The 17385-nt window shown below is 37.4% G+C and overlaps 1 protein-coding gene across 1 annotated transcript in view; it reads right to left on the reverse strand.

The window, feature by feature from the left end:
- The window catches only part of gch1 (GTP cyclohydrolase 1), a 22251-nt gene extending 5120 nt beyond the window's left edge, over positions 1-17131 (reverse strand). The window contains exons 1-2 of the mRNA NM_001136255.2: positions 16685-17131; positions 7431-7540 (exon numbers count right to left, since the gene is read on the reverse strand). Of these exons, the coding sequence (NP_001129727.2) occupies positions 7431-7540; positions 16685-17030 (456 nt within the window). The 5' untranslated portion in view covers positions 17031-17131. The remainder of the gene's footprint in view (positions 1-7430; positions 7541-16684) is intronic.
- Positions 17132-17385: the final 254 nt, after the last annotated feature.

Genomic DNA, 17385 nt, shown 5'->3' on the forward strand with positions numbered 1-17385 from the left:
AAGTTATTGTTTTTCCAATGTTCAATATTAATAAAATGCACAAAAACCTTACAAATATACGTTGCACAATACAAATAAAACAGATTTTAAAATGAATTTTAGCAAATAAACACCCTTAATAAGTTCCCGCCTTTATTAAGATTTTCATGTTAATGTTTACTTTTAGGGAAACTCCTGAGATAAATAAGTTTTATCTCTGAACTTTAATAATTAACAGGTATAGAATGCTGCGCTTCCCACCTACTTTATTCAGTTAAAATGACTTCTGGGACTTCTCAAGTGCGTTTTGTGCTCAAGTCTGCATCAAAGGATTCTCGATATCAAGAGCTCATCCGGGAACGTTCACGCGTCCTCTGTTCCTGCGGTCTTGAGTTTTGGAACTGAACTTTGACAGTTAATGATGACGTTACATGAGAACATAAGAATGCTGAAGAACGCATACTGAGAAACAGCCCTACACAGGGCTAATCCACACATCAGTGAATCAGTAGCAAGAATAAATGATGGCAAAATATGCGCATACTCAGTGAGTGTGAATGGTCTCTTATTTTAGACTGTATAGTGTGAATGAAGATTGTTCTTCTGAAACGCAGTAACAATATCAATATGGACAAAGATCATTTTAATGTAAACACCATTTTAAAATGAAAACAACCTGGGGTGCGTTTCCCATACAACTATCATAGTACGATGCATCATTTGGGAAAAGAACGATGTAGTGACGAGTGTTTGCCATAACTGTAGTTTCTCTGTGGCAGATTCTTCTTTTGAACCACGTTAACATAACGTAAAACATCCATAATGACACTCTAAATGGGGTGGCAATAACTTCTTTAGAGAAGAACCCCATAATTTTTTGTGCAAATTATATTGTTTTACATTTACACGCATAAAAAAAAAATCCAATATTAGTTTTGGTAAAAGCATGCACTTGTTTTCCAAATTATTTGAAATATATGTAAACGGCACATATAGGGCCAACGTTTCCTTTACAAATATTATTGAGAATATTCCATATTTATTCTAAAACAAACAAAAAAAAAACACTAAGCTAACACATATTTTAATGTCATATATAAATCATATAAATCATGAATGGTTGTAATTTACAGTAGTCTATTCATTAAGAAATAAAGGAAAATCCTACTTAATAATAATTATAACTAAAAAATTTTATTATTATTATTATTAAGTAGGATCTTGTTTATTTATTTTATTTTATTAATTGTAAAAGTCTACATTTACAACTTGAAATTCAAAACACTGCACAAATGTTCTAAACAACAGGCCATGTCTGTAAAGTAGAGATACATTTCATAATAAATAACCTACTATAAATTAAAACATTAACGTAAGCTATACATTTTTTGTTTTCACAAGCTTTGGAGACGTAACATAAATTCTGCTTTTAAATAATAGGCCACCTATAGCTTTCATAATGAGCCACGGCTGCATTTAAAATGGCATAAATGTTTTCAAAGTGCACTACGAAGGGAGCACAATTGTCATTAAATCTGACAAATCACTAAAACTGAACAGTAAAAAATACTTTGAAAGCAAATTACACCAAAGAGACATGACTTTAATGCTTTTTTCTTTAATCATTCTAAGATTAAATGTTGGAAGGTTTGAAAGAAATAGGGCATAGGTGGGGAAAGCTGCTCTAGAGGTGTAGTTCCAGGCGTAAAAGTTTGTGACGCAGTTTGCGATTGTTCGTTGGAACGATGAATTTGGGAGACGCCAAATCAATGAACTATGTTTGTAATGACAGAACTTGTGACCTTAGTTGGCTAATGATGGTTTTTGGAAATGCACCCCTAGATGAGGATGAATCTTTGTAGTGTCGCTAATAAATGAAATAAGGTGCTAAAAATCTAATTATTTTTTCAAATATTTCCCAAGTGATGTTTAACGAAGCAAGGACATTTTCATTCGGTATTTCCTATGATATTTTTTCTTCTGGAGAAAGTCTTACCTCTTGTAGTTTGGGTGGAATAAAAGCAGTCTTTCAAATTTTTTAAAAGATCAATATTATTAGCCCCCTTAGGAGTTGTTTCTCAATTGGTTACAAACCTCTGTTGTGATTTGCGGATGACTTGCCGAATTAACCTAAATCACCTATTTAGTCTCATAGCAACACCTTTAAATTGCAATTTCAGCTAGTATCTTTCAAAATAATTAGTAAAATATGACAAAAACAACAAAAAAATGGTTATCAGAAATTGGTCATTAACGCTATTATGTTTAAAAATGTGAATTTGTCAATATTTTTAAAGATTTTATATTTCTCAGGAGGGCTAATACTTTTGTCACACATTTTCAACTGTGCACATTTTAAAAAATATATCTTATACAGAAAATCATACAGAACTACATTTTTAATAAAACACAGTCCACACCTGCCTTTTCAAACTGCACAATGGTAGTAGTAAGCTTCATTTCACAGCAGCATATAAGCAGTAGAAGATGCGGAGAGCAGTATCTGTGCATATGTTCGGAAGTGACTGCGCATCTGATAACCCTCTGAACCCAACCTCTCTCCTCCGTCCAACTCAAATGTCACCAACAATTTGATGAAGCAGCCCAGAGAAAGGGCAGCATGCCAGGGTTTTCTTTTTTCCGCTTCTGCTCTGTTCTGATAATCCTGCACTTCACTAAACTAGGAGCCTTTGTTCAGTACAGCCAAACTCAACTCGATATTAAAGTCTAGATAGGACACGTTAATAAAATACAATAAATTGGGAAATTTAATAAATAATATAAATAATTCTTGTTAACTTCCGGCTGCAACGGTCTCTGATCTAGCAACAACCATCTCGAAACACTTCTGAAATGCCCGATGCTTTGAATCGCTTTAGTCACATTACATGGGTGCTTTAAATTATTTTAATCACGTGATCTGAGGTTTTGGATAAAACTTCGGAGCAGTTTCGAAACACTTGCGCTTCAGGATCTCGACACTGTTAAGAATTGCAGCCGAATGTTATATTGGCTTGCAGAGAATCGTTACTTGCTCATACAACAAGCCAGGGGAATGACAACACAAGAAACAACTTTTTTTTTACCCGAGGGTTATACTAAAAAAGTACCAGGTACTAGGTAAAGAATGCAGTGGAAAAGCCCGGAAAATTGAGCTGTACCGAACCAAACCACACCGTATTATGGGGTGGAAAATCCTCTTTACATAGTATGACTGCTTACTACCAAAGACTATAGAATACACTATAGACCTTTTTCTTGGAACGCAAAATTACCCATTATGCTTTGCGTGTATGCGCAAGGAGAATGCGAAAAACTTCCGGTAGCTGATGCGTGTAAACAGTCACATTTGGACAGCTTAGAAACGATAGTTTTAATCTATTTTACCTGCTTTTATCCTCTTTGAACTAATACTGTTGTCCATCAGCACCATCTCCTGGACTGATCATTTAAAGAAATGCCATCTAATAGGATGGAAAACAGCTGCTGAGAGGCATTTCCCCCTCGTTGTCAGACGGCATCTTCTGCAGTTTAAATGAAGCCTTGTCATCGCTAAAGTCAACATTTTCTCTTTATTTCAATTATATAACCAGCCCAAACAAATGTAATTCACCAAAATGTTTGACACACAAAAGTAGCCTGTATTGTGCCACTGACACACTGATTTGATAACTGTGACAAAGTGAAAATATAGGCTAGTGTCATTTCGAAATGAAACACAAATCGTGGTAAAAACAACACACGAATTAAAACACAAACGCCTCGCGATTAGAATGAACAGCAAATCAGCGAGCAGAGTATCAATAACAGACTTTTATTGGTCATTTTTGTAAATTGCACAACTTTCATACCTGTTAAGTTTCATGCCAGTACTCTGGTTTGCTCTCTCTCTCTCTGTGTGTGTGTGTGCCGCTGAGCTAACAGCTGACAGGCCGGGAACGCACAAACACACAGTATTTCTGTCGGCAGACACGTGAACTAGGAGAACGTTTTTCTCGTATTTCTGACGTGCTTGAACCACATGTGACAGATTATAACGGCTTTAACATACAGATTTCTAAGTTGTGTGTCACAAAAACACTCTGTTATCCATTAAAAACGTTATTGAAACCCATTTTCGGAGCGCGAATTACCAGTTGTACACACTGTAAACGGAAGTTTTTAGCATTCTACCGGAAGACGCTGGTCGCTATGGCGCCCTCCATGCAGCAGCCATGAAAAAGGTCTATAGAACACATGGTTTGTTTAATTGTTAACAGGACAAGACGTGAGTTTCTGCAGATATTAGCCCCGTTCACAAAGACAGACCTTTCTGGAAAATTACTGGCAATAGTTCTGGCAAATGTTCACGTCTAGAATGCGCTGACATAAGACGTCTACTTGAGCCAATCCGAAAACACAGACGCATTCACGTGCGCACGGTTTATGAAAATAAAAGCCAACAAATATTTTTCCAGACACATTTAGCTGCTAGATGTTAGACAGAGAACATTTCTGTTCCTTCTTAATGCCAACTGTAAAAAAAAGTAAAAAATAAATAAATAAAATTCGAAAAAAGTCGATAAAACGCTTATGCCGATGTTTGTTTACCTTCAAGCTCTGATGCGTGTGCACATAAAGCAGCCGTTCAGCGCCAACACACACACACATACATCTCAACATGCGAAAGTGTTCCTCTATATGTTTTCATTGAAGTTGTTCGCAATACTCATCCATTCACAGAGTTTGTAATGTTGTAAAATGCTTACAAATACAAAGCCAGCCGTTTAGAGGTCATTTCTGGTTATTGATGTAAAAATTTGGATGTGTAAATGGTCTTTTGTGGAAACATTCTGTAATGTCTGTGCCTGTGTGAACAGCGCTTTTTTGAATTCCGGAAATTTTCTGGATATTTACAGCCATTGCTGTGCGAAAAGGGCTTTTGTGTGATACAAACATTAAGAAATCAAACTAAAGAGACAGTTGTTGTTTAATTTTATTGGATATTCATAATATGAAATGTAATTGTAAGCTTGGCAGGTAGTTTTGGAGAATTCGATGTTTCCCCATTTAAACAAAATGCCCAAGTTTCAAAGATGGCTGCCGAGTGAAATGACTTGCCTGAAAGGGTCTTTCACACTACTGACTTCCACTTCCAGTTAATGATCACCTTCCTTAGTACTGGAAATCAATAACGGTGACCATCAGTTGTTCAAAAAAACAACATTTTTCAACAAAAGAAAAAAACACATAAATAATGTGGAATAAGTGGAGGATGAGTGAATGATTTTCATATTGGAAGTGAACTTCTGTTGTGTGGACAATCATAAAGATGGTGGACGCTGAAGAGCAAACAAGAGGGCCAAAAATGAAAGCGAACAGGCGTACGCCTCTTTGAAAGAAATTGGTGAGTCATTATCTTGTTTCAGATGCGGCGTGAGGCGAGGTAAATAGATGAGAAGGGATAAGGGGCCGCGCCGCTGACGACAGGGAGCCATCAGCGGGGGACGCAGCGGAAACAACGGCCCTCCAACAGCATCTGACAAACAAAATTGCAACTGGCAGGGAAAAAAAAACATTGAGTGCGCTTGATCAATGGCTCGGTCTATCATCAGCAGCCATTTGCGGCGTGACAGGATCGACAGTGTCTCTTTTGTCTTAAATGGCAGACACCTGCAGTGCTATGAGCTGGAGGGACGTACTAAATGTCAAACCTGGAGGATTAGGAGTGGGCATGGTTTCTGAGTGGAAACAATCTCAGATACCATATTCCAGCTCGTCCTTCTTACCTTCTGGATTTAATTCTAGCTAATTAACTTGGCGACAGATGGACTCACAGATTTTTCCAGGTGCATCAAAAATAGGATGTTATTTCTGCTGTAAGGAGGATTCATCTCAAAATGAGATGTCCAGGATATATTTCACCAAACAATCATAAGAAAAGCATGTTTTGCTTCAGGAAAGCAAGACAATAGAAAAATCATGATGATCTGCAACCAAATACTGAATTGACTTAATTCACAATAAATTTATACCATTTTAATATGTAATTGTTTCATTTTTAAGGCAAAGCAGTGGCGCAGTAGGTAGCGCTGTCGCCTCACAGCAAGAAGGTCGCTGGGTCGAGCCTCAGCTCTGTTGGCATTTCTGTGTGGAGTTTGCATGTTCTCCCTGCATTTGTGTGGGTTTCCTCCGGGTGCTCCGGTGTCCTCCACAGTCCAAAGACATGCGGTACAGGTGAATTGGGTAAGCTAAATTGTCCTTAGTGTATGAGTGTGTGTATATATGAGTGTGTGGTTGTTTCCCAGAGATGGGTTGCGGCTGAAAGGGCATCCACTGCGTAAAAACTTGCTGGGTAAGTTGGCAGTTCATTTCGCTGTGGCGACCCCAGATTAATAAAGGGACTAAGCCGACAGGAAAATGAATGAATGAATGTTTCATTTTTCCCCATATTTTTTTCTGAACAGGATTTTAATTAAATAAAAAATAAAAATAGTACTTGAATAATTTTTTTATTGCCAGATAGGCTGGTCTGAGTATTTCAGAAACTGCTAGACTAGTTGGAGCTGATAAAAAGGCAACAGTAACTCAAATAACCACTCGTTACAACCAAGGTATGCCGAACAGCATCTCTGAACACACAACACATCCAACTTTGAGGCGGATGGGTTACAGCAGCAGAAGACCACACCGGGTGCCACTCTTGTCAGCTAAGAACAGGAAACTGAAGCTACAGTTCGCACAGGCTCACCAAAATTGAACGACAGAAGATTGGAAAAAAAGCCTAGTCTGATGAGTCTCGATTTCTGCTGCGACATTCAGATGGTAGGGTCAGAATTTGGCATTATCAACATGAAAGCCTGGATCCATCCTGCCTTTTATCAATGATTCAAGCTACTGGTGGTGTTGTAATGGTGTGGGGGATATTTTCTTGGGACACATTGGGCCCATTAGTACCAATTAAGCATCATCTCAAAGCCACAGGCGCCCTATGTGTTGTTGCTTACCATGTTCATCCCTTTATGACCACAGTGTACCCATCTTCTAATGGCTACTTACAGCAAGATAACGCGCCTTGTCATAAAGCAAGAATCATCTCAGACTGGTTTCTTGAACATGACAATGAGTTGACTGTACTCAAATGGCCTCCACAGTCACCAGAGCTCAATCCAATAGAGCACGTTTGGAATGTGGTGGAACAGGAGATTTGCATCATGGATGTGCAGCCGACAAATCTGCAGCAACTGCGTAATGCTATCATGTCAATATAGATCAAAATCTCTGAGGAATATTTCCTGTACCTTGTTGAATCTGCCACGACGGATGAAGGCAAAAGTGGGTCCAAACCGATACTAGTAAAGTGTACCTAAAAAAGTGGCCTGCGAGTGTATGTTGAACTTATGCACCAAGCCACAGGTTGTAAAAACTACTAAAAAGCTGATTTCATAACAGCAATAGAAAAACAGTCTTACCCGGCCAAAAATGGGAACTAAATGATGTTCACACATGGAAAACATGTCGATGTCCTTCACAATCACCATCTCATCGTGGTCTTCATCAAAGATTGCATCATTCAGGACATCTGCAAGGAGGAACAAGAGTGTCAGGTGAGCGATACAACACCTGATGACATCATGAAATCATTTCATCCCATACACTCTTCCTGTTGTGGCCCCGTGTCCTTTTGCTTAGCTCATATCACTGTTCAAACATATCCTGTTTTATCTGGCAGGAATGCGCTGCCTTTTTTATGTGGGGCTTTTTAATTTCCTGCCCGTCTATCTCTGTTAGGTTTCCTTGGCAACATTGCAAACTGGTGATGTAGTAGCTTCAGGGTCTTGTTGATGCCTATATGTGTTGCTGCTCATTGTGGATTCAAGAAAGCACAAAGCATTTTTAACCTGTTTTTTTGTCTACTATTATTTCAGCAATATGTGCATCTGGCCAGATTTGACAAGGATATGTAACTATATTAAAAACAGTCCAAAGATTTGCAAATTCGTACATAGAAATTCAAACATATTAATTTGTCTGGAAATATGTCCCCTGTGCCAATTTTTGGTTGTAAAACAGGTATTTTATATGGTAGTTTTTTGGTATTAACAACCATTTTCAGTGATCTGGGGTCTGATTTATAAAATATATGTAGAAACCTTCCTACAAAGTGAGTGTACACCACAATTTATTTATTTTTTTTATGTATTAAATTAATAATTTATTAAATGTATTATTTATTATCAATGATTATGGCTCATATGAGGATTTAGAGTTTAGTAAGGTCAATATTTAAGTTAAATATGTTTACTTACAGCTACGCACATTCTCCCATCAAGTTTCTTACATTTATATAGTGCTTTTTCTGGACACTCAAAGCTCTTTTACACATTTTTGGGGGGAATCTCCTCATCCACCACCAGTGTGCAGCATCCACCTGGATCATGCAAAGCCCTACATCTCATCCGAAAAGACCCACACAGACCGCAGGTCTCACTAACACCACTTCCGGCAGCAACCTAGCTTTCCCCCATGTGGTCTCCCATCCAGGTACTGACTGGGCACAGCCCTGCTTAGCTTCAGTGGGTGACCATGTGAGAGTTGCAGAGAGCTAGCTGTTGGCGAGTTTTATTAGGCTAGTTTTATTGCAAAAATCTGGCAACCCTGACAAGAAGCTCTAAGAAAGCCAGAAGTTTGGAGAGACCATATTATTGAACAAACCATTTCAAAAACTGTAAGGAAAAAAGTATTTTATAACCATAACTAGATGTAAACTACTGTATGAGACACAATTATTAACTTGTAAAATGTCATAATTGGGTACTAAAGGCAAAAATGTAAATTTACTCACTATGTCCTCACCCTGGAGTGATTGCACACCTTTAAGAGTTTATTTATAAACTAAATTCGAGAAGATCACGTGATTATGATTGAACACGGCTGAATCTGCATTAACTATGTCTGATCCACCAATCAGACGATTCTTAACCCACTATAAAGAGCCAGGGTTTCTCACTTCAGTCATCTTCGATTTGAAGAATCCCCTCTTCCACCCCTACTCCTCCACCTTTCTCTTTATAGGGCGGCATGGTGGCCCAGTGATTTACACTGTTGCCTCACAGCAAGAACGTCACCGGTTCTAGTCCTTTAACAGGCCGGCTGTCTTTACTGTGCGAAGTTAGCATGTTCTTTGCATGCTCGCGTGGGTTTCCCCCAGTTTCTCAGGTTTCCTCCCACATTCCAAAAACATGCACTAGGTAATGAACAATCTAAATTTAGCACTATCCGCTTGTTAAGTGGTGACGTGTTGGTGACGTATGTAATACTGTTTCCGGGTCCAAGCCGCCACTCATTTGAGTTTATGATCACTTTTTATTCATATCACACATTAAAGTTAATTTTATATAAAGTCAAAGTGTACACAACAATCCCTGGGCTTGCTGCATCGTAAATACCAACATTTTAACAATTTATAAAAAATGTATCACTTTCTGGCCATTGGATATTAGGCATGGACATATATATATTGTGATCGTGATTTTTGAAAGTATTAAATCGCTTTGTAAGCGTTTATTATTACCATTTCATGAGTCTCCCAATTCAGTTGAATTGAGCGCTTGGACCCAGAAGCCGCTTCGCGTGATGTCACACTTAACAAGCGGATAGTCATCCTCTCAACTCTCATCCAGCAGCATAATTCTTCATAGCAGTCATTTTCTGTCATCAGCTCTTATTAAAAAGGGGGAGTTCTCAAGATCTACCTGAGCTCAAACGCCCCTCTCGCCCTGCAAACAGGAGGGAGCCCAGGGCTCAAGGACCTTTTAAGCTCAGGGCTCTCTTCCGGGACAGCATGTCAAACTTGCTTATAGTCAATCATCAGCTAAGTGTGAACCCTTGAAAAGAGTTTTTTTATTCCTTTGAACACTGTATTTTGAAAAAACTGAAACCTGTAACCATTGACTTGCATAGTAGGAAAAACAAATACTACAGAGGTCAGTGGATACAGGTTATCAGCATTTTTCAAAATATCTTCTTTTGTGTTCACCAGGAGACTCTAAAATGTTTAGAACAAGTAAAGAGTGGGTAAACGATGACAGAATGTCCATTCTTGGGTGAACTATCCCTTTAAAAGGGTTTGAGAAATGATTATGAGCAATAGTAATAACCACTGACACACTGATAATATCCCCTCATAAAATTGGTTTGAAAGGGAAGTTTTTCTGCTGTTGTCACATGTTTCCCAGAAACACTTTTGTTAATATTTAAACAGATTCTGTTCATTTCACTGTGACTAACATGGCATGGTCTTCAGTATATATATATATATATATATATATATATATATATATATATATATATATATATATATATATATATATATATATATGCGCTCAGTGTTGTGTAAATGCTGTGCCTGATCTGAGCATCAAACCACCTCTGTTGAATTTAACCTGAGGGCAGCAGCTGTTACGAGAGAACTGTCATCAGGTTCGTCCTAAACAAACAGCAGCTTTCAAACGCACAAGCACACAGAAAGGTCTCACGTATGATGGCGGCAATGACATAAAAAAAAAGAGAGAGCAGGAAATCAAATCAGCATCTCCCCGAAGTCATCTCTCAGCCTCGACATCACCGTCACACACACGCAGACTCAATTAAACACAAACTTGCTTACACACCAAGCAAACGTACACTTGAAATACAATAAGTAACCATAGAAACCCACTTAAATTGTGAAGATGTCGACGTGCAGAGCTCTGGATAGGGGTAATGTTATACTGCTACTGAGGGCTTGGCTTGTTCTCCATCTTTAAATAACAGACAGGCATCCTTCCAGCCAGTGGGGGCAGGGGACAACACAACGCAATGTCTGATCCAGAAAACTGAACAGTGTAAAATACACTGTAATATAATTTTGCAACATCACCGGCCTCTATGTTTATCTTTAATGGTTCTATGGGAGATAAGTACACCATAAACGGCAAGGAAACATAATGATGTAAGGCATTATAATAATTATATAATAATAACAATCAAGAAAGTCAAGTCAAGAAAGTAGCACAAGTTCAGTAGATGAATAAATTATGGTTAAACTGTTCATTTAGACCAGTACACAAAAGGATCAGTGACAATTTTCCTTTTTATTTCATTATTAATACACCACTGGCCACTTTATTAGGTACACCTTCCTAGTACCGCGCTGAACCCCTTTTTGTCTTCAGAATTGCCTTTATCCTTCGTGGCATACATTTAGGAAGGACTGGAAATATTTTGCAGAGATTTCGGTCCATATTGACATGATAACATCACACAGTTGATCGATCATCTGGATATTTTCTCTTTTTTTGACCATTCTCTGTAAACCCTAGAGATGGTTGTGCGTGAAAACCTTAGTAGATCAGCAGTTTCTGAAATACTCAAACCAGCCCGTCTGGCACCAACAACCATGCCATGTTCAAAGTCACTTAAATCACCTTTCTTCAACCTTTCTGATGCTCGGTTTGAACTGCAGCAGATCGTTTTGACCATGTCTACATGCCTAAATGCATTTAAGTTGCTGCCATGTGATTGGCTGATTAGATATTTGTGTTAAACTAGCAGTTGGACGGGTGTACCTAATAAAGTGGCCGGTGATTATATATTGCACATTCTAATGTAACATTTTACTCAAGTTGTCTGTAAAGGCTGTTTGTAGAGTTTAAAATGTGAAACATATGTAACAAAGTCTTTAAAATTGAGATTTTCATATATTGTACAGGTCTACATTAGCTAAAACATGCTTATAGCCCAAAGATGACTATACTAGTTGTCTAATAAACTTGGAATTATATATAAAGCACAACAGTCAGGGTATTCATGTTTTTCATAGGAAAACTGAAAGCTGATGAACTGATAAGTTGTCTGTTGTCATTAATTCTTATTCTAAAACAATTATATTTAAAAAGTACAGAAAAGTGCACCAATCAAACAAAGCTTGCCAAAATATATCTTATTAGGGACACTAAATTAAAGGGGTAATTTACCCAAAAATAACACATTTACTCACTATTTTACTGACCCTCGAATGGTTATAAACCTTAATGAGTTTCTTTCTTGTGTTGAACACAAAAGAAGATATTAAAATGATGCTGCACACCTGTAACTATTGACTTCCAACAAATTATATGGTCAATGGTTACAGGTTTCCAGCTTTATTCAAAATATCTTCTTTCATGTTCAACAGAAGAAAGAAGTTAGAAACAAGAGAGAGTAAATCTCGACAGAATATTCAGTTTTGGGTGAATTATCCCTTTAAGCAAGTCAGTCTTCCTACACTTTAATATAGTTCACTTAATAATTAAATAATCACCTAACCTGATTTCACCATGTAGGACATATTCCCGGATTAACATAGATGTTGCTCCTGGAACAACATTCTAATCAGATACATTTACAGTTTATGTTGAGTTTAGGTTTATGCACTTCTACAGAGTGTTATCCAACTATTATTCCCCTCTGATTTTGGGAATAATTTACAGTTATGGTTAGGGGTAGGGAATGGGTATGGATTATATTTTCAAACAAAAATGATGTTCCAGGATCAACATAGATGTTAATGCAGGAGTGCATCGTACTTGTCAAAATCATGATGTGCTTAAATAACATGTGTACATTAGGGTTGGGTGGATAGACGATGCCCTCCTCCATCGCCGATGGCCGACAGACATTTCGACGCGGAATCAGAACCACGATCCTTAGCCCCACCCCCATCGCAGCAGCAACCCGCTTGCAAAAAAATATACACTTAGGCCCCGTTTACACTAAATGATCCTAGTTTTAAAATAGCATTTTAGAACGAAAAGATCCATGTCACCACTGGTGTTTCATCTAGCATTTCTGAAAAGCCCTCCGTGACCACACACACACACACTCTGCCATGCACTGCAGCATATGCGCACATATGAGCTCCAGACAGTCAGCGGCTGCCTTGAGCAAAAAATCCCAGAGAGCAGTGCATGAAGAACAGTTTATCAAGGATGTACCGCTGGATCGCATCTCACTATAGTTGTTAAACGTGATATTTAATTAATCTTATCTCTACCTAATGACTCTAAGGTCTTTTGAATCTATCACGTAACGTGTCACAGCATCAGTACACTGCTTCAGTCTTTCACGCTTGTACTTAGTAATTTTAGCGAAATCCTCAGATACAGTTGGTTTCTTCCTGTTGGTTGTGCACCATTATAACAACACAGATCACTCTGCCTATTCATGCCAGAGTCCCGCGGAAAAAGTGATTGACAGCTGGTAATTTCCGCGTAACTTATCTATATTTATTTGGTTATGGGTAAAACAAAGACCATACAGGTCAGGTTGTAAAAACATTAGGCTACAAATAATTAATTTACCGCCGGCAATGGCGACGATGCCATCATCCATCGCAATGTTTCACATTAGACATTGTACGATGAGAAATTGGTCAACATCGCCCAACCCTAGCCTACACAGTTACACCCAACAATTATTTCAATTGTTAATTATTTCAGTAGTTTTACATTTCTCAGTCATTTTTAATTAGTTGTGCATTGTTCATGAAGTTGTTATTCTTTACCGGATTTATTTCATTTTTAATAACCTTTTTTTTATGTCCAGTGTCTTACAGTACTTCTGTCTTGAATCAAAGTTGGGAATGTGATTTACCTTCTAGTTGCCTATTTTGGTTTATGGCTTTTAATGCTTAAATGAAGACATTTTTAAAAATCCCTGAAAACAAATGAATCTGTAAAATACAACTTTGACATCCCTAACCAAGTGAGATCTACTGTATGTGGACAGTCATCATTATACTGTAGCACCAATTTTGTACCAACAGCTTCCTTTTCCCAGTGCATTAAAACTCATGAGTCAACCAATGCCATATAAAAATGTGAAAACTCAGCACAAGCTCACACAACACCCCCAAAGTGGTCCCAAATTTTCAAATGTCTTTCTGTGGGATACAAAAAAAAAAAAGACTTCAGAACAATGGAAGAAGCTGTAGGGGTGGTGCAACTCCAGCCAATCCCATTGAAGAAAGCCAAAGACCTTCCTCTAGAAAATTCTTATCAAGTGCACGCTTCACCATGACATTGCATGTTATACCATCTGTGAACTGTGGACCATGCAAGAGATGCACATGTACTAGTGTGAGGTCACTGAGGGCAGAATGTTTTAACAAGTAGTTTTTGGGACAGAAAAGCAACATTAATACATTCCATATGCATGCCCTTAAAATGCTATACAAATCAGGTCCAGATGCGCTGTTTGCTTTGTGGGGATGTTGTCGGTGGGCAGCACCCTGGCTCAACCACTTAGACAACAGTTTGAGAATGACCAGTGAACAAATAAAAGATAAAACCTCCGCTTTGGGGAGTACCTGTTGAGCCAGTTAATCACACTGATGGCACATGGAAGTGTATGAGGAAATACTTCTAAACCTGAAACGCATCACACTGCATTTGTAAAAGATGATCTGTGTGAAATAAAAGTCTCTTTATTTTAATTAGGTCAATGCAACTAAAATATTAACATGATTTAAGGGGAAAATGTAAATATTTTAAAACCATGTGAATTGACTTGATGTGTGTGTCTGTTTAAAACCATGTGATTTGATTAGTGTGTGTGCTTCTGTGTGTACACCAATCCCCCAAATGTAAAACAGAGCAAACTACCATGAGATTATATTGAACAAATGTGACATAATATTGTAAAATATGCTGAAAGATATATTCAAATATATAAACATATCAAGCTGCAAAAAAATGTCTTAAATCCACCTTAAAGTTGGTCAACATGACATAAAATGAACTCTGTCTTCCTATGTCATATAATAGTTTTGTGCAGGCTTTGTGAACATGCACAATAAATATACAAAAATTGACTATATATCCGGTTACACTTAAGTTGTTCGCTAACAATCTTTATGTCCAGTATGACGTTAACCATGATCAGATCCAGACCACTGAGTCAAGTTCAGCTCAGTCTAATTTGTAAATAAACCATCCATACATTTAACTCAATCAACTGATTCATTAATAAATGCAAATAAAATGACGAATTATTCACACATCCGCTTATGCTGGATGGCAGAATCATTTGCAAACAATCTAAACAATAATGGTAAATTTATGATTATCATGGTTGGCTACAATAATCATTTAAATGGGTTTTATTTGTTGTAAAGCCATGGTGATATAAGTACGTGATGGTTGTCATTCAATTAAAAAAAGGTGCACCAGAAAACACTTCAGAATGTCTCTTTATGTGTTTTATAATAGTTTGGATGAATATTACATAATAGGCTATAACTAGAATATGTCCAATAGGGTACATCTTTAATTTACCTTGGTATACTCCTGCATTTTTGCCTTATTGCCCTGCACTCTGTCTTGTTTTTGAGCAGAGGAATGGCCTTTTGAGTTTAATGCTTTTATTTGTAGCATATTTGTAGTTTGGAAATAAAGAATTAGTGACACTCTGATCACTGATTTATTGAGAGAAAAAAAAACTAACTAAATAAAACTTGACATGCATTACAATTCCTTTAAAATAAATAAATGCAAATAAGAAAATGAATTATTTACATCTCTGTTTATGTTGGATGGCAGTATCATGTGCAAATAATCTAAACAATAATGGTAAAATTATGATTACCATAGTTAGCTAGCTACAACAACCATTTATTTTTGGTTTTATTTGTTGTAAAGCCATGGTGATTTAAGTGAGGGTTGTCATTCAGCTAAAAAAGGAAGAGAGAAAAAAGAAGGGAAAAAAAGCACACTAGAACACACTTCCGAATGTCCCTTTTGTGTTTTATACCAGTTTGGATGAACATTACATAATAGGCTAGAATATGTCTATTAGGATACCCATTTACCTTGATTCACTCCTGCATTTTTTTGCCCCATTTGCCTTGCACTGTCTTGTTTTTGGACACAGAAATGGCCTTTTGGAATCAATGCTTTATTTGTAGCATATAGTGTGGGAAGAAAAAAAAATGTGATACCCTGACACTTTCTTAAGGAAAAAAAAAATCTTGATATGTATTGCTTTCAAAACGTAAAGTTGAAATCAAATTATTCGCCCTCCGGTGAATTTGCTTTTCTTATATATATATATATATATATATATATATATATATATATATATATATATATATATATATATATATATATATATATATATATTTCCCAAATGATGTTCTACAGAGCAAGAAATTTTTCACAGTATTTCCTATTTTTCGTCTGGAGAAAGTCTTTTTTTTATAAAAGAGAAAGTCTTATATTTTATAAAGTCTTATAATATATATATATATATATATATATATATATATATATATATATATATATATATATATATTTATTTAAATTATTATATATATTTTTTTAAGGTCAATAGATAACCCAATATATCAATATATTATTTCAAAAAGGCATTTTTCCCCAAATGTCTACAGAACAATCCAAAGTTATTCTAATTACCCAAACTTGCCTAATTAACCCAGTTAAGCCTTTAAATTGCACTTTCAGCTGAATACTAGTGTCTTTAAAAATATTAAGTAAAATATTATGCACTGTTGTTAAAACTATCATGAAATATCTCCGTTAAACAAAAATTGGAGAGAAAAGAGGGGGCTAATAATTTGCCAACTGTAACTTCTATCGCGTGTTAAATAAACACTTCTGAACAGTTGTCACACAATCATACAACTCACCGATGATTTTCTCCTGGTATCCCTTGGTGAAGAACTGCATGGCTGTCGCGGCTCTCCAGGGAGTTTTGAGGAGCCCCTGGCGCTGCGGATCCTCCCCGAGACCCCGAAGAATAGTGGTGTAAGCCGCGGCGATGCTCGGCAGGCTCATCTCGTTGTCCTCCAGGCTCCGGGTGCGCTCTTCTCGCCAGCTCTCCATCACGCTGGAGGTCGGCACACTGCCCGGGTCCCCGGAGGCACTTCCAGCTTTCCATCCGGGCATCTTCACCCGGCCATCAAAGTGTCCGTTGATCGCTCCGTCAGTTTCTTTTTCGCTTTGATTCACCGGTTTCTGTTTGGAGCGCTCCATAATTGCCTAGACGTGTGCTGTAAGTCACTATTTCGCTTCTATCCGTGTCGAGAACAAACTTTTGAGTGAAGTTCGAATGTTGTTATACTCCTGTCAAACTCAGCGCTCTCTGAGGGGAAGCCGGTGGGTTTTATAAACATTGGGTAATCCGTGCGAGTTCCTATTGGCCAACAGGCGCGACTGCGTCACTGACTCAGATTCCTATTGGTGGAGAGATGTTTGCGTCAGGCCACCTGTGTCTAGTAAGAGGATGAGATCTCTTATTCACATTAAAGTGATGTCTTGGGGCAGATCAAACCACCTAAGGGGATTGAGTAGACCTTTGTGTGATGATGCTCTTATAATTAAAAATAAA

Source organism: Danio rerio, chromosome 17, assembly GCF_052040795.2.
Source record: "Danio rerio strain M-AB ecotype USA chromosome 17, GRCz13ab, whole genome shotgun sequence".
Taxonomy (NCBI): Eukaryota; Metazoa; Chordata; class Actinopteri; order Cypriniformes; family Danionidae; genus Danio; species Danio rerio.